At 37.8% G+C, this 18,578-nt stretch overlaps 1 protein-coding gene across 4 annotated transcripts in view; it reads right to left on the reverse strand.

Moving 5' to 3' along the window:
• OTOGL (otogelin like) overlaps window positions 1-17,184 on the reverse strand; it is a 92,333-nt gene extending 75,149 nt beyond the window's left edge. For all 4 annotated transcript variants that reach the window (XM_032107413.1, XM_032107414.1, XM_032107415.1 and 1 more), the window contains exons 1-10: window positions 16,858-17,184; window positions 15,868-15,907; window positions 14,746-14,794; window positions 12,593-12,650; window positions 10,730-10,828; window positions 9,872-10,026; window positions 7,054-7,175; window positions 5,677-5,882; window positions 2,817-2,947; window positions 2,070-2,176 (exon numbers count right to left, since the gene is read on the reverse strand). In XM_032107413.1, coding sequence (XP_031963304.1) covers window positions 2,070-2,176; window positions 2,817-2,947; window positions 5,677-5,882; window positions 7,054-7,175; window positions 9,872-10,026; window positions 10,730-10,828; window positions 12,593-12,650; window positions 14,746-14,794; window positions 15,868-15,907; window positions 16,858-16,936 — 1,046 coding nt within the window. In that variant the 5' untranslated portion in view covers window positions 16,937-17,184. The remainder of the gene's footprint in view (window positions 1-2,069; window positions 2,177-2,816; window positions 2,948-5,676; window positions 5,883-7,053; window positions 7,176-9,871; window positions 10,027-10,729; window positions 10,829-12,592; window positions 12,651-14,745; window positions 14,795-15,867; window positions 15,908-16,857) is intronic.
• Between the last annotated feature and the right edge of the window lie 1,394 nt (window positions 17,185-18,578).

Consider the following 18,578-nt stretch of genomic DNA (forward strand, 5'->3'; position numbering starts at 1 on the left):
TACACTGAATACACCATTGTGGTTTTGTCATTTGATCTCACAAAAATTTATTTCATTTTAATATTACTACAATGAACAAAACCACTAATCTATTATTTTTAAAAAGTGTCGCTTATAGTGAAAGAGAAACAGGACCTTTTCGTGAAGACAATGGACAACTCAAGAGTCTCAAGATCCCCATCTCAGGCCTCTCCCTCCTGCATGATGTAGAAACTCTGACCTACACTGATAAAAGACATTCTGGTTCAAGTAAGAATTTCAAGTCTCCAATTGCCTTGAACTTCGATGACAAGAACCTTATTAGTCGACTCCTGTTGTGCTGAAATTCTCAGAGCCAGAATATCCACTGAATACCATGGACAGGCTCAGGGATTTACAGCACAACCTTGGGCAAGGACAAGATTTCTGTCTTAGTCTATACAGAAGAAGCTGTATGGTGGATTTTTACCAGAATCAAGTAAAAAGACATTCATTAATGTTTAGGCAAGTTCAAATTTTATTCAGATGTAAGACACATACGGTGAAATACCACCAAACTTTTGTTACTCTGGAAGCCGAACAACTCATATCATTCACTGTGGAAGATTTGATGCCAAAATTAACTAGTCATAACATGACATTTCTATTATAAGCGTGTTTATGACAGATCAACTAAATTTGCTTCTCAGCACACAAGATCATGCTTTCAAAATTAATCATTTTAAGAACGTGTTATACTGTGTTTGTATTCTGCTTTCAACACATCTGTTATCAAATCAAACACCACTATACTCTTTGTTACAGTGATCAGAGTCTCTCCAACTCTCCTTATCTAATCCAATTAAATGGGTCTTAATAGAAAGAATACTTGGCCTATACTATGGCCACACAAAGGACTTAATAAACTGATACTAAGCCACAAGAAAAGAGGTCTCTTTTATAAACAAAATAAGCCTAAATTAATGAGGTTCTGAGACACAGAAACTTCAAGGTTTTTAACATTCACAAAATTCACATCAACACACATCAGATTGTTGACAAAAATCCAACCCTCCTTAACACCACAGCACTGATCCAATATCCTATTTTAAAAATTTGGGTTTTGTTACTCCTCAAAAGTTACAGTAAACTCATGTGTTACAAAGAGACCATACAGAGGCAACTCATCTCTTTTCTGAGCAATGTTTGCCTACAAACACAAATTCTTCCATCTTGACCCAATGGTAAATCAGAAAACTAAACATTCATCAAGAATTGAACTAACAAGTTTTAATGGATTATACTGAGTGATCCTTATGTTTAGTCTTTTGATCCTTTCTGTATGTTTTTGATTAAACCGGTGATACTCTGAGAATTATATACTCTGGTAAATATCCTCCTATTTGTAACAACTACATCTTAATTTGAAAACCTTACTAAGGAGAAAGTGGCACATTGCTCAATTATCTATTCAATTACTGGAGTACAATCTTAACTTGAATGACAAGAACTAATCAGGAGTCTGGAGAGCTAAGGGAAAAATACCAGGTTGCCTACAATGCCAGCAGCTGAGGGGGTGTGACTCCCACCAAAGCAAATGAGAGTTGAATTTCTTTTGCCAACTCTGAATTTAAGTATATGGAAACATTTTGTAAAAATTCTACTAATTTGAATGATAGTGGTTACTCATAAAAAAACAGTCCAGCTGTGTCTGACAAATGGTCCAGCTTCTCCAGTATTGATGATATTTCTCCCTAGTGTCATCTTCATACAGTTCTGTTTCAGGGCCTCCAGATACAAGTTTCATGGGTTTTTTGTGATTAGCAGCTCATCTTTTGTCATGAGTGGTTCTCCATGAATTTATCTTCCACTTATTTTTCTAGTGTTTCCTTGAATCTATGTAAGCCCTTAGCAATCAAAATATTCCTTGTCAGGCTGGTTCTGTGTCCTTTGCTCCCACACAAAATCACCCCATGAGAAACTCCATCTCTTTCATTTTGAACTTAGTTCTTCCTAACTTCCTTCAATGTTCTTTTATTCTGGTCTCATACAAAAGAGTGAGCATTCATTTCATGTGTCAAGATTAAATACACAAGAATGCCAGTACTTACCTGCAAAGATCATTCATACAGCTTGAAATATAAGAATACGGATCTATGCTTTCATGACAGCTGAGAAAAGGAAACTGTAGGAATATTTGGCACTTGAAGAATATGTCCTGTGCATTAAGGAGAATCAGTAAATGAAAGTTAGCCAGTCCTTTCTGAACAGGCATCATTCTTCTTTGTTTCCCTAGTCTAAGGTCCTTTATATCCCCATTAAAATTTGAGCATTGTGCAGTCTCAATTTACTATTATATCTCCTTCATTATTCTTCCTAAAATTTGTCCTCTCTGCCTAGGCCTGCTTGACTGCATGCTGGTCCTAAACCAGCTGGGATGAAAAAGTGTGAAATGACAAAGAAAAGCATTTTGTATCAATGCAGGAGCTGACCTGCAGCTATTTCTGCCTTATTTCACAATTGCTAAAATAATGAGTTATAAGATGCCAGGACTGGAAACTGAACCCAAGTTTAATGCAGTAATGAAGAGCTCTGCCAGCAGACTGGTGCCACTTGGCACATCCATCTGAGCCTTTGTACTTTTAAGCTAAACATATGAAGAACATCAGGGACTCCCTAGCAACAGCCCTGATCTGAATCTCCTTTTTCAAAGTCTTAATGCATTTAAGGTTTTTTCAACATTGTGTATATTGTTAGATTCTTTTACCATCAGTAGGCAGTGAAGATTAAGGAAATTCGTGTATTTACATGTATATGCATGTATCTATGTGTATACATATAAAATATGGTAAATTTACCTCAGTGGATTCTGCATCGGCTGAGCAAGGACTGGAAAAATCTGAGGCAATAGGGACACAAGCTATATCATCTGAGGCTTGCACAGCCCAGCTATTTGCAAATTCAGCAATGTCTTCTGTATATTCACCTACTGCATGAAAACATTGAAAGAGCAACAATAAAAAAAATTGTCAACACAAACACATAAGACAGCTTTGAAATCTTTAATCCTTTTTCAATGTGCTCATTACCTCAATTACAGATGATTTCAGAGTACAAGTTGTAAAGAAAAGTGATATTTTTCTTTTTTTAATTTCAGGTTGTATTTTATACTACATTTAAATAAAAAGATTGAAAAATACATGACAAAGTGTTGGCTTGGGTTTTTTTAAGTGCAATCACTGATAGTTTTATAACAAATATACAGATAATCACAAGTGTAAGGCATTGAATACTTAAAAAAAAATACATTTCTTTGAAGCAATTTAAGTCTTTCATCAGGTTTCACAAAGGTCATTTACTGCTATTATCTCCCTCCTTTTCCCTTATGCAGAAAAGCCCTACAACACACATTCACAATATGCCCAGCTCTCCTCACAGCATGAGCATGGGAGAATTAACAAACAAGATGCATGACTGGAAGTCATGGCAACAGGCTTGGTTAGATACATGAACATACAAGAAGGTTGGCAGTAAAGAAACAGACACAAAAATCCCATATACTTGCAGCAAGAACTAAATATTGCATTTTCTCTATATTCTTAATTAGGTTAGAAAGGGTATATTGCGTCCACTTTGAAGAACCTTGTAGTAATTGGTATCTGTGCTGTGGTTATCTATATCGTTGCATGACTAGGAGACAAGATATTGAAATGAGGGGTTTTTTTCCCAGAGCTGTACCATATAAAACTGAATCAAACTTCTAGCACAAGAGGTACAAAGTTGGACACTTGCAGTGTGGAAAGCCACAAAGCACACTAATCAGATACATATACTTGGATCTCCACAAATAAATGACAATAACATCCTAACCATCAGTCTGTTTTACTTAAGAGTGAGGCAGACTTAAAGTATTTCTTCCACTCTGACAGAGTATTTCTTTATGCAGAAAACCCTTCCCAAACATAAAAGGCTGGGTTTGATCCAGAGGTGAACCTATTGATATAACTCTGCTTCTAGAAAAACATTAAAAATATTTTATGTACATTTTGACATGGCTTGAAAAAAACTTCTAGGTCTTTAAAAAATACCACAAAATAAAATCACTGTCCTTGAAACAGTTCATAGACACATAGATACATAGACACAGTCTTGCATATTAAAGTAATACAAAGATGGCATTAAAGGTGAAGATAAGGAAACAGAAAATGAGTTTGTTTTTAAACTGTACTTTGAAAAGGAATATTATATGCCTCGCAGCAACTTATGTATTTGAGCATTACAAATAATGAGCATTTGGACTCTGAAAGACTCAAGATAGCTGTAAGAGCTACCTTTACACTACTCAGGGAAGTACTTTTTTTGGGAGAGATAAATCATGATATCAAATGATTGATAAGATATAGAAACTCTTAGGAAAATGTTGCAGCTTGGAAGGGAGCTGAATTAGCAATCTATTCTCATGAAGATCTCAGAACTTCGTGCTTGCATTTGCAGAGTCAAGGCACCATGTTATACAACTGGTTCATGATTAAAGTGATTCATATGGGTCTCAGCTGTACAGTACAATAATGCTATCATTTCTGATAAAGAAAAATGCTAGAAGAAATTATGATGGTGAATAAATTTAGCTCAGAAAATGAAGACAGGTATGAGCTGGAAATCTTTTAAAACAGATAATACATTTAAAGATACTGAAATTACTATTTTTTAGAGATAATTTGAATTCATTATTTCCTCCAAATATTATTTTTCTCTATTATTATACATCAGCAGATTACACTGTTTATTAAACTTACTGTACTCTGGTGTGCAGAAGTTACTGCAGAAAACTTACTGCTCTCATGGCAGAAAAGCTATGAAAAATTTATACTTAGGCAGATTTTTAAAGGTTCTGCAAAGATAGGTACAGCGAACTTTCCTTCCCTAAGAAAGTTTAAAATCTCCACTACCAACCATAAAAAATGGGAAAAAAAGTTACAGTGGGATACCTTTTGTGACTTAAGAACATGCAGAGCCATGGGACTAGATTCTCCCGCAGTTAATGGTAACAGTAAGATAATCTTATTTTGTTTTTATAAGAGTGAGAAAAATCCTCCTCATATTTTCAAGCTTGTTCTTGTTCTTTTTTTTTTTTTTTCACATTAGTTGCAAGTAGGAAAAAAGTCCCCGTGGAGTATTCCCTACCTAAGCTACAGAATACAAGTTTAAAAACTCATCTCTGCCTCAGACACAGCACAAAGCAGCTCCTCATCCTACAGGGTAGTCACAGGCCCATAGTCCACCATACCAACCAGGAGATACAAGGAACTCCCTGGAAACAGCTTGGAAATGTATTTATTTCAACTAGGATTTCTATGATGTTGCTATAAAGGAATAACTCGAGATGGTGCTCTTCCCTCCATCTTTAAACACAGAGAAAACCATAAACATTTGTTTATTTATTCATTGTTTGAAGGCATTTTCGTCAGCTAGGATAAACATACCACAAGTGCTTTGCTGAGCAAGAGGCTTAAATGTATATATAAATACTTTCTTGAACTAGGACCTGTTCCCTTTTGCATCTTTAACGATGAGGAGAAGGAAAAGTAGAGCAGATACACTTTTTTCCTGAAATAACTGAAACAGGACTGCCTTTTTACAGCATGATATTTATAAGCATTGTATTTAAAGTGAACATGGAAACTGTTCACACAAAGTAAGGGTAAGCTATTTACTTACTATTTTGAAGTATCAGGTCATCATATTTATTGCCATTAAAATTTCCACACAGGCCACAAGGTTTTCCCTTATGCTCTTCTGTCAACTTAATATAAATACCAGAGTTTCCATCCCAAGCAAGAGAAAAACCAAAGGTAGTCTTCACCAGAATATAGTCAGCCAGTCTCTCAATGAAAGCATTTCCAACTGTCTGAGGCAATATTAATCTGGAAAAATATAGTCTACATCAAAGATCTCAGATGAGGTGAGGTTCATGCTAGAAAAATACGACATAAAACATCACCTGCTAACCCAACAAACACTTTTTCCTGGGTGTACACAGTCACTCCATTCAACTCTTCACCATGTTTTTACTATCTTCTGTTTAATCCTCTGTATCGACCATCAAAAATGAGTGCTTTCTGTTGTATACACCTATCAGCTGTACCAATTATAAGCTTGAAAGAATAATGCATCCTTACTTTCAAAGCCTGGCACACTGCATTGAGGAATTCTTGAGTTCACAAGCATGCTGCGTTGGGCAAGGAGCTATATGGTGCTATGACCACCAGCAGCCCTTCTGGGCACTGGGTCATCACTGGGTTAGACATCTGTAAATGGAGGAACTTGCAGTACAGAAAACACCACTGACAAAAAAGTTGTAGCTCTTCCTCCTTTGTTGAAAGACCACTGGACAACAATAAGCACAGATCTAATCTTAATCCTCCAGAGTTGCTTCTGTTGGGTTGAACAGTATCACGGTAGCTATCATTCTCAGATACTAAAGGCCATAGCATTACAAAGTGGATGGCAAAAGCACCTCAACAACTTTCTTAAATTTTCTGTACTTTATCAACCAGTAAATATACTTCTGATGGCCTCAGGCACATCTTTTTGCTTATTAAAAAAAAAGAAAAGGTAAATTTGGAGGTTTGCTGTACCTCAGAGATGTTTTGTGGAGTTTTTGCCCCAGAGGAGCTTAAGATCTTTTTTTGAACCAATTCAGACTTGTCTAGAAGAAGATCATGTCTTATATTAGCTATAGCTACCAAGAATAAATAATAATTGCCTTGTTCAAAATGGATGCACCAGGGATTAACTAGGATTGCCTGACACAGACTTTGTCTGTACAAAGAAGGAATGAATAATTACAGGTTACAACTGAGAAGTTGAACACAGCTAATGCAGGGAGTGTATTCTATTCTTACTCAGGTATTTTATCAGTACTGTTACATCTGCTCACACTAGAGCTCTATCAGCCCCCATATAGAACAGCAAGGGATCAATAAAGATACAGATCAAATTAATTTATCTGGATTGTGTAAGAAGCATCAATTTCCCAAACTCCACATTATCTTTTTGCAATAAAATATTAAAACCCACCATTAGAACACTCACCTGATTCCATTTTTTCTTACTTCATGTCCTGAAATCATTATTTCTTCTTGGTTTGAAAAAAATAAGCTGATGGACCTATGACAAGTATATACTGAGCCATAACAGTGAGGACTGTTATGAACCTTTGAGAGAAAAAATAGACACACAATAAGAATAAATGCTTGTCTTCAATAATTTCACACCATTTTTATTAAATTTGTATATGATATTTTACATTTTTATGCTCCAGTTACTGGAAAAGCTTTACAAATAAATACCTAGAATATTACAAAGTCACAATTACAAAGATACACAAAACTCAAAGTTCACACTAAACAATACTGCTGAGAAATACAGTAACTGTTTAATAGTGCATAGCATCACAGGCCAGTAGTCTAAATACTTGATGAAAGAGACAGGTATTGTATGCTTGACAAACTTCAGAGACACTGTAGTGAGCTAGCTTATAGTGGCCAAAGTAGGAGCTTGTTACTTGCACTAAGGAAACACCCCTATTGCTCTGTTTCTAGAGGTCTGATCTATAAAACAGGATTACAAACCAATACAGAACCTCAGTGTAATAGCAGCACTGCCACCTGAGACTGATACCAGCTGAACCACAACATGCCTTCCCAAACCACTCAGGATCTCCTGAGATTTTGAAGTGCTCCTGCAGATTATGGCAGGCATCTAGTTTACATGGATCTGTTAAAATCCATTTTGCACTGGCTTTTCAGCCCTACTAATGCAGAAGGGTAGACTTTTCTGAAGTGTGCTTCTCGTCATTATATGTATATAGCATAATGAGCCAGGGGGTTGATTTAGTCACATATCAACTTATCTCGCTTGAATACAGTACTCTCAGGTCTTGAAAACTGTGGGTTTGTGCTTGAGCAAAACTTACACAGTTTTCACAAATCTCAGAGGGAATGAGCCACCCAAACCTGCAGAATGTCCTATAGCCTTCAAAAGCCTGTGAGCTTATTTTAGACACCACTGAAGAGAGAGGGAAACATGTTTTGAATCTTAGATGCCGATCGTTACCGAGATTAAAACGTAGACAGAGTTTAGATAGCTCAAATATGACTTAATGTTACTCTGTGTGTCATCATTCTCTGAGAAGGATGGGAATTTCATCACCAGTTTACTTGACAGTGCTGTGAAGCTAAATAAATTTGTAATTGGGAACATTTTACCAACATAGTGATGGAGGCTGTAAAGGTAACTGTTTTGAACAAAATATCTATGAGTAAACACATACAGTGCTAATGAATACTGAATTAATCTTCCTTAACTGACACTAAATCCTGGAAGTAAAAATCAGTTACTGTTTCTTTAGGTGAAATAAACTAGACCAGGAAAATCATTAAGAGTTTTTACATGTATAAAAATAATCATAATTAAAGACAACATAAACATTATTAGTACTGGCAGATGGCTTCTATGTAAAACCAACCCAAGACAGAAAAACAATAAAGGAAAATCAAAATAATTCTTAGGTTTTCTTCTCCTCTTGAGGGGTGGATTATTAAAGCCAGAAGGACCATAATGTGAGGATTTGGCAAGGTTTTTGTCTCTCCATTGCCCAGTCTGTCTACAGTGTCACATTACTTATGACTTTGCTGAGTAAACATTTTCAGTTTTTAGTAAAATATTACATTTGTTCCAGTAATTGAATGGAACCTTCTCGCTTTCCAGAGCCACTGGAATCCACTGACATATTGATTCTAGATTTTAATATAATCTTGGACTTTGCTATAGCACTTTCTTAAAACCTCTAAGAGGTCACAGCTGCACATAGAATCCAAATATTTAAAATGAAATCGTGAAAGAAGGGTGCAACAGCATCTCTCTGTAACTTTAATAGGTAGAAATGGCAGTTCTAATGGTAGATTTATCTTCACTAAGTGCTGTTATCTGAGCGAGAAAGAGGTCATCTGTTTATAAATGAAAAACAGTCCTCAGAGCAGAAATTAGCACCTAGATCTGCCCTCATCCCTACGACCACTGGACCTACATGGACTCAGAATTAGGATACTTCTTGTCTCTTCTTCCCTGCCCAATCGGCTCCAAATCCCAACTATTTTGAATAAGGTAATATAATGAGCTTGTATCCTCTCCCCACAAAAACCACCAGTCTGACAAACAGGGCATCTCTCTTCGAAGAGGGTATAGGTTTGAACTCCCCCGACCCAAAGTCATTAATCATGGGTACTCGGCAATTTGAAGAAACTACTAAAAAAGAGTGCCTTCCATACATAGGTCAAGATGAAAGCTTTTGAGCTGTTAATCTTCTCTGCATGACGTAGAGGTAATCCAAAATTAGAATGCAAATCCCTAGAGGGGACAGGGTGGGGGAGCAAATCCCATTGGCCAAGGAGGCAGATCCTCGTAGCATGCCAATAGCTGTGAATCAGAGCCTAGCACATCTGTGCTCCTCATTAATAGGCAAGTGGTAGCTGTTTGCACTTCACTCAGCAACTCAGTGGGTTTTATTACAATCTGATATCTGAAGCGTAGTGAAGTTTCTGAGGTCTGCTTTAAGACCCACTTTTGCTCCCAGAAGGGAGAGAGAAGAATTCTCATTAAGGACAGGAGGAGTAGGAAATGCTATTTTTAATATGCTGACTCTTTTGATTATTCATCAGTATTTTGAGTTACTGCATGTAGGTTTAGGCATTTCCAGAAGCTTTCCAAATTTCCACAGTTTTATATTTAAGTAATTAATGCCCAGTTTGGTACATTTATTGTTTCTCTACTTATTTTACTTACTTGTTTACTTTTATATTTACTTACATACTTCTAGTGTATGTACTTACTTACATATGTACATACTTACCCAAACAGTGTATTGGGGTTCCAGAGTACTGCAGTCTTTTGCAAATATATAGGAGCAATTTCCTGGGAAGTAGTAGTAGATGCCATCAAATGTTTCAAAATTATACTGTCCCCACGATTTGCAAATCCCATCTCGGTCTTTACCAGTGTTAGGTACTGGAGAAAATACATTGAGTTTACAAGAAGCATGGTCATCAAAAATTGACAGGTGTCACATGCATCTACAAAAGTAGGAGCTCAGAAAGGAAACAAGAGCTTATAAAGAAAATACATAGCAAGTACAAAAGATAAACTTACGCCTTCAACTTTAAATAAACTCAGTACTCTTTTTCAATCTTAAATCTGAAGTTTTAGCCATGTGCAACCATTGTTAAGTTTTTTATTTGCTTCAGTGAAGACATTTTAATTACAAGTAGAGGCAAGGGATTTAGATATTCTGTACATCCTAGAAGACAATTCTTGTTGATCCCTACACACAGCAGATTCCAGAAACTAATGTATTTAAATAGTGGGTAATTTAAATTGCAATAAGCCACTGCTCATTACAACAAATGCAGTGGTTTTTTGGTTGTTCAACTAACTTAGAAAAAATCTGTCTGGCTACTGATAAACTAGACAATGGTCTATCTGCTATTGCATCTATGTATCATTACAGCCCAAGTGCTAAAATGTAGGCATTTCTGATGTTGCTTTCTCTATGTCCCTAATGCACATAATTTTAATCCTCCTAGCTACTGGCCAAATGAGAGTCCTAGTATAGAGTAATCATAAATATGCTAGTAACAGTATTTTTTTCAAAATCTGTATCCTAAATCTCCCTGAAAACTGGCACTAAACAATTTTGGCCCAAAAAACTTACCAATTTGGCACCTGCTTCCTTGCGCCTGAAATAACTGACAGTCACAGTCACCTGCTTCAGTGCAGGCAGCTCCATTAAGGCACTCCTGAGGACATGAACCTGTAAGCAAGCATTCCAGCCTTTTAGTAGATACAGTATTTTGCAAACAGGCTGAGAGATCAGTTAAATCTGTTTATTGTTAAATCACAAGCAGATATATTAGCCGAGAAAATTAACCAACAACAATCTCCATTTTTTAACATATGCTTCATTTTATCCTTCATGTTCCTTGGTTAAAAGAGAAGCAAGGTTCTCGTTTGGTTTGAGACTTACAAACTAACAAAGGAGCAAAAGGTCAACCTCCTCCAAGCAAACAAAAGGTCAAGTTCCCATGTAAAGAAATCAAATCCCAGTCCTGCTGATCTCAAAATATACAGGACACAGATCATTCTAATTCACTAAATTCAGCATAATTTATACATATATTTAGCTTCTCCCTCCTAAACATTACTGCAAAGGGTACATTCAGTTTATGAACAGGACAGAATATATATTTGAGAGTCAAACCCAGTCCTAAACAACCTTCCCCACATGCAAAAAAAAAAGTCAGCTAAAAGGTTATTTCTGCTTCAGAGGTGACTGGAATCAGAGACTTTAGATTCCATGGGAATGACTTGTTGTATGCTATAATGAGTAATTTTTTCCAAAAGCAGTTACATTAAATGGTTTTACAGTCTCTTTGAAGGCTAAGACCTCCTTGTCATTTACTACTCATTCATTGAGGTGGGTCTAAATCATAATTCCCCAAAAGTGGAGAAGAAAACTAGTCCCAAAGCAAAACTTCGTCAGGTTTTGCAGATAGTTGCTTGCCTTCTTGGTGTAGGATTAAAACTCTACATACATACAAAAGCTTCCAATGTTGCTGATGGAGATTAAAAAAGCATCACAAAAGCTTCCAATGTTGCTGATGGAGATTAAAAAAGTATCACAAAAGACAGAAAGTAAATGAAATAAACAGGCCCTTCCACTCCTGATGAGGCCACAGCAAAGCTGTGAGTGATATTAAATGGGAACAAAATGGGACCTTTACAGTAAAGGTACACAGAAGCTACCAGTGATTAGAAATATCATCCATCATTGTGAAAATTCCTTTCCATGCTTAGCTTTGAATTTTTTCCATTTAAGAACTGCTTTCCAAATATACATAGATACTCTGAAAATACCAACAAAGCAAAAACTACTGTTTCTATAACAGCACTAATGGGGAAATCTTCTTTGCTGTTTTTAGAATTTTGAGTGATAAAATTGCATATATTCATTTACATAGAAACATGCAAAAGAAGGCACCTACCCAGGCATTTTCCAAGAAGGATATGAAAATTCCAACCAAAGTTGCATACAGTGAACTTCTCTGTAAAACAATTTCTGTAACTTGGGCCTGCTTTACATGTTTGTCCAGTGCTTAAAACCCTCCAGGAGCAGCTTCATGCTCATTGCCTGAGTATTCCTTTCCCTTTGCACACTAGTTACAAGCCTCTCTGACATACTTACATCCTCTGACAAGGCCAGAAAAAAAGTGGAAGAAATGAAAAATTGCAATAGAACTAATCTTTAAAAAAAAAAAAAAAAAAAAAAACCAACAAAAAAACCCCCCAAAGGATTGGCATCGTTAGCTGTTCATATTTGGTTGTAAGGCCTTATTTTGAAAGTACAATTTTAACAGAAAATTTTCCTTCTTTAACATGGATAAAATGGGAAAAGGAGACAGGACAGGGTTTTGTAGGAGCATGAGGAAGAAGGCTTCTGCAGTGCATGGTAACACAGGGGAGGAAGGCAACATTTTCAGGGCTCTCTCCTCCTGCAGGTGAGGAGCACAGCACTGACCTCCTGGTGGACTCCGCACCAGAGCCCCATGATGGTGAAACCGAGAGGCAGCTTGAACCTGTCAGAGAAACATAAAAGCAAAATCAGGGGGTTTGTGATTTACAAATGAATTGATAAAAGCCTCAGGCCTTGCAGTCAAACACTGGGTTGGGACTTTTAATACAGAAGAGTAATTTGCATCTCAGCCAGCACATGGCACAGTCATGGGTGCTGCTGGGGGGATTGGCAGCCTGGGAGGAGAAGCATCGTAGCTTTTGAGGGGACTGGGGTAAGATACAGCTGCTCTGTGAGATCATTACTGGCCTCTCATCCGTGCCCTCCAGTTCCAGTGAATCACCAAGGCTCCACATGGGAAGTTTTGCATTTACATTTGGAAGGAAAAGGGAGGGGACAGAGTGCATTCTGCCTTTTTCACTTCACTCATACCCACAGTTGGAGAGCTCCCTCTACTGCATCCCCTCCCCTGAGTCATGCTCTGAGCTGCACCCTGATCATCCAACTATGGCCAGTCTAGCTGCAAGGGATTTTGTGTTCTCCTTGACATCCTTCAGAATTGCATTTTGGTTCATCCCAAACAAAAGAGAAAGCAGATCTGCCTGACCTGCTTCCTGTTTAGGAACAGGGAGCCTCACGCCATGAGGAAGCCCTGCATCTGGCCCAGCACTCTGCTACTGCAGTTTGTCACGTCGCATTGTCCCTTCCAAGAACTGATCCCATTCCGGAATGAAAGTACTTTGGGGCTTTTGCCCCCACTAGCCTGACTGGAAAGTTTACCAGGATGAAGTGCTGAGTACTTAAATATTTCCCACTTATATTTATTCATGGCCAGTTTTAATCCCTTCCTTTATAAATCTGGTCCTTTTTGCTTAAATAGCTCTTCTTCCCTCTGTTTTTTATTTATTTCTTATCTGATGTTTTATGAAAAAATAGTTACCTTTCTGCAGTCCCCACAAACTTAAGTGCAAGCCTTCGGCTGCACAACTAAGTGAAAAAATTGTTTTAGTCTTTGCTTGTAAGCTAATTTCTTTCTTCCCTCCTGATTCCACTCATTCTCCACATCTGGAGTTTGAACTGATGGATCACAAGGTGAACAACACTGTGCAAGGAACCTGTTAGGATTGGTCTTGCCAATGCCTCTTGCAGTGACACAAAAACTTCCCTTTTCCAAATGGAAATACGTTGTGGGATGCATCCAAGTAGTACAATCTGTCTGAAATCAACCTGAAATAGATTTCATCGAATCACCACCTGGGAGACCCCTGCACCAAAATTATTCCTGGTGCCCATGGTCCATTGCTAGCTGGAGAGGGTCCCTTCCCTCCTTGCACAACAAAACCCAGTTCCATTTTTCCTGACAGCTACTCCAAGCTGCCCGCCTCAGGAAAGCAGCTTTTGGCCTTTGTGTCATTTTGCAGAGGTAGAGTGACAGCACTTCCCTGCTGAGGGCCCTCCAAAAACACCACCAGTCCTGCTTCTCTCAGAGGCTTGATTACCCTTAGCACAGTGTTTCATACCAGCTGCCTTCTGACTTGGTAGGGGTATGTAGATCTCAAGGGGCCTCGGAGAAAATCACCCCTGGTTCAGCTGCAGGCTCCCCAAAACATCCCAAGGCAGCCTCTGGCTTCCTGCCTACCCCTTTCAAAAGGGGTTATAACCCTTGGCTGGGCTCCATAGCCCAAGTGTGTATAAGTGGGGGAACAAGATTCCTCCATTTACGATTGAATTTCAGCACAACATTGCCGGGATGCAGCAATGAGGCAGTGTTGGGGCCAAGGCGATGGGAACCAGAGCCAGGCCGGAGCCACCAGGGCATCATGGCCAGGAGGGAACTTTGCCAGTGGCGCCACCATTGTGCCTCTCATAAACACAAACAGCTTTCCAGGGCGTTCTGTTCACCCTCACAAAAGACGGAGACGCCCCGGGTTTATTTCCCATGGTGTGCATCAGTCAGCTCGGCAGGGTAGGTCATCCACTGGGCGCTTTGCTGAGGGAGAATGAAGGCATGAGGCCACGGCTCAGGCAGGGTGAGCAGGTGGGGAGTAGCTGCTCCTCCTCACTGTCCTCCTATTACCATAGTCCTTCTCCCCACAAAGGCTCATTTGTAAGGATGGCAAAGGCCCAGAGCAGAAAAGGGAGGAGGAGGTATAACCTACCTCAGCTGTTACAAGATCTCTTTTCTGTCGAGTTGCATTAAACTCATTTCTGGAAGAAAACAAAAAAGATCTTGTATTATCAAAGGTCCCTGGAGCAACCTGAATAAGCAAGTCCCCAGAGAGAAGTGTTTCTCTCCGATTACCATCACTTTATCAAAGAGGTCTTTCTTGGGTTAACATTTCAAAAGGTGATTTTTTTTGTCAATGTCTCATTTTACAGAATTGGGCGGCACTCCAATTTCTACTTGGACAGGGAGGTACCTGGAGCTTTGGGGAGACATAAATAGGCAAAACAGACTTACACAACAGGATACAAAATTGTAAATCAGCTTCTTATTTACTTCATGCTACATGTGAGTGGCTACAATTCCCTAGAGTGTTGCGTGAATATACTCTGATGGTACGTTTGATAGCAAGCAATGACTCTCCAGCTGGAGCCAACTTTAATTTGTGATTAAGTTTAGAAACAAGGGCATCAAGCTATAAAACACGCTTAGTTCCACCAATATTCCATGATGGCACATCATTTGACGTGCACATGTGTCCACTAGATATATTAGAAGTCGTAAGACATACAAAGCTTTATCCAACTGGATGCTTCCATTGAAATTGATGGCATAGATCCCATTTAATTCAATGGGATCAGGAACATTGCCTAGTTTGGGTTTTGTTTGGATTTCAGCTTCTATGTGAAAATTTGTATTGAAAATGTTTATTTTGAGGCTGTATAGCACTTACTTCTCTGTGCTTCAAATAGCAGCTAGGATTTTATCATGCAGTTAAAACTGTGGATGGATACTTGTTTAATGTATTTTTCCAGTCATGAAATCATGATCTCATGCTGTTTTCATTCCATTATTCCTCTAAGCTTTCTTGAGACCATGGAAGTATCATTTTTCATAAGGACCTCCATTTTTCTAACAGACGACCCATGCCCATTATGTAAATACTTGGAAAAGAGTTGTAAACATTCTGAAACTGTGTTCTACATCCAACCTACATGTAGATGACATTTTACATGTTGAGTTCAAGGCTATATTTTACTTTCTAACTTGCACTGCATTGCACTTGCTCATTCTTGTTCTGTTTGTAGGACTTGACAAATAAGGAATAAAAACTTACCTCAAAGTTCTTCTCAAAAGAGAAAGCTTGCAATAAGATCCTGTAGATTAAAAAATCATGAAGTTAAACATTTTTTTCTACAGCCTCACTCTGCCCTTGGCAAGCAATGTCAAGTTTAAAAGAACATTACTGAATTTTGAGGTTTAACAATCCTGAGTTTTCCAGGGCACCTTTGCACGAACTCTGTTTCCAAGGAATGTAGCACTACTTGCTCTCCTTCCTAAGAATTTGAGTCTCTCACAGACTCTTTACCTGCAGGTTTTCATGGTTGTAGTTCTGGTACATGCTACCATGAAGAAGTAAAAAGAGTTCATAGTTCTTCAGAGGCTCATAACAAAAAAATAGAACAGGTAGACAGGTAAAATAGAATCTGAGCTTTCCAGAATCAAACTTCCAGGATTTGAATAATTTTCTGACTGTGGCTTTTAAGACTCAATTGTAAATAATTTTAAATGAGTCCATGCTTAAAACAAACAAACAAACAAAACCAAACAAGATCACAAGACAATTTTTCATATTACATTAGAAATCTTTATAATTGTTGCGAGGAAATGATCTATAAGATCCAGCTGCATTACATATAAAATAAGGTAATTTCTATAACTAGGAGAGCAATTACTTACCCTAGCAGTCTAAAAATGTTTAAACAAACTGCAAGTGCAGTGTTCAAACAAAATCATATCTCATTGAAAATCATTAAATGCTTACTCATCTGACCATAACAGCAAGAAAGGCAAGAAAGATTTTATTCATAAATAATTATTTTGTAACAAATTCAGACATAAAAAATGAATATTTAAAAGAAGTTGTATTTTAGTTTCTACACCTGTGAGAGAGAATGGTGATATATACTTGTTTAAATTGCATTTACAAATTCCAGCAAGGTCAAAAAATATAATGGTAGAAAAAGAAGTAGCTGTAATACTAAAATATTTAGGAAAAACTTTTGAAAACTTAGTATTACTACAAAAAATGGAATCAAATTCTTACCTTGCAAAGAGAACAGCAGTGAATGCAGCAAGAATATACTCCATGGTATCATTAAACTGAGCTTTCCTACAATGTTCATTTCAGTATAAGTTAGGAAAAGGGAATTTATCCAAATTAATGGGTTTGATTATATGGCATCTTACAACTATGTATTTCTACAGTGTGTTTAAATCCTTTAGACGTTAGATAATTGGACTCATTATTTAAAATAATGCAATGCAGAAAAGGAAAAGAGCAGGAGACATGAAGCTTGGTAGCTACATACAGCTTCAGGAGCTTTGCGAGCGTTGCGTACAACTTCCTGGCTGCATGTCTCTCATTAGCAATGCATGGTAGCTCCTCAGCACAGCCTGTATTAGTTACACTTCCACCAGACCTGCGAGCATTACTCCCTTGTTGAATTGAATCGGCCCTTTATAACATAGCAGACAATGACAGAAATGTTGCCATGTCATGGTGGTTTGAGAGATCCTTCAGTCGTCACACACCTTTGTGTGCTTTGGGGCTTGAGCTGAGTGCTGTTCTCTACTCCTTAGTACAGCAAAATGTTTTTGCAAGACCCTGAAATAATACCACTGTATAAATTATAACCAGATGGTTTTAGAGATTAACATGTTAATGTTCTTTCTCTGTCCTAAAAGGGGATAGATGAACGTCTATTAAATAATACATCTAGATTTTAAGAATATTCTGGATGCATTTCTGGGTACAGTTTGCTTACAGCACAAAAGAAGGCTTCTCAGGGGATTATATTTTGGTTTTAATAAATCATGTTATAAAAACTTCGTATCAGGAAAAAGGAGAAAGAAGTCAACAGGACCAGAGGGTTTCATTTCTAATTTTCATTAAAATTTTAAATGATCATGTTTTAAAATAAAAGACTCTTACCTGCTTCACCATAATGTAAACAGAATCATGAAAAACCACAGCTTTAAAGACACATATAATGCTACTTGAAATTGCTGCTGCTCATTTTATTTTGCAAAGCCTATCTTTTGCCTAACCCTCCATTCTTCCTAGGAGGTGCTTTGTAAGACCCTCTGAGCATGCTACAGAAGGTGGGTTTGGACCCAAATAAAATTTAGAAGTTGATGGCCTCTCTCGGGTAACAAGTTCTCCCATGCTTTCTTCTAGCCCTTTCTCTTTCCTGCTCCCCAGATGGACAAGAGAAAGTAAATGAAAACTCAGCTTCTTCAAGCACAGACAAGCACAAAACCCTGTGTCCACACAGAAGCCAACTACTGGCAAAGGCTTGGGATCATTGATGGCACAAGGGTACTTACTGAAAACTCATACATAGCACTACACTCTTTGGGAAGTATTTCTTAGGGACTATTTTTATTACTGTTGGATCAGGGAAGCTGACATTCCCATAATTGCATTTCAAGAGGTTTTTATGCTTTGTTTTTACTTCTGACTAGTTACAGGCTGGTTCCATGGACTGGCTGCATCTCTCAGCTCAGTTGCACCTGCTGCATGTGGTCCAAAACCACTCCACACCACAAACAGAAGCAAAAGAAGTGAATTCCTAGGCCATATGGACACATTGATATAGTCACTCACAGACTTTTATGTGAGAACTTATAGGAAATAGACTTTCACCATCTCATAAACTTACTCTCAAGGCTGCTCTCGAGATGAAACCAAGCATTACATCTTCCAAATTCCATCACTAGTCTCTGTATAATCTTACTGTCAAGCTAAGTCTGGTTTAGAAACTG

Source organism: Corvus moneduloides, chromosome 4 (genome assembly GCF_009650955.1).
Source record: "Corvus moneduloides isolate bCorMon1 chromosome 4, bCorMon1.pri, whole genome shotgun sequence".
Taxonomy (NCBI): Eukaryota; Metazoa; Chordata; class Aves; order Passeriformes; family Corvidae; genus Corvus; species Corvus moneduloides.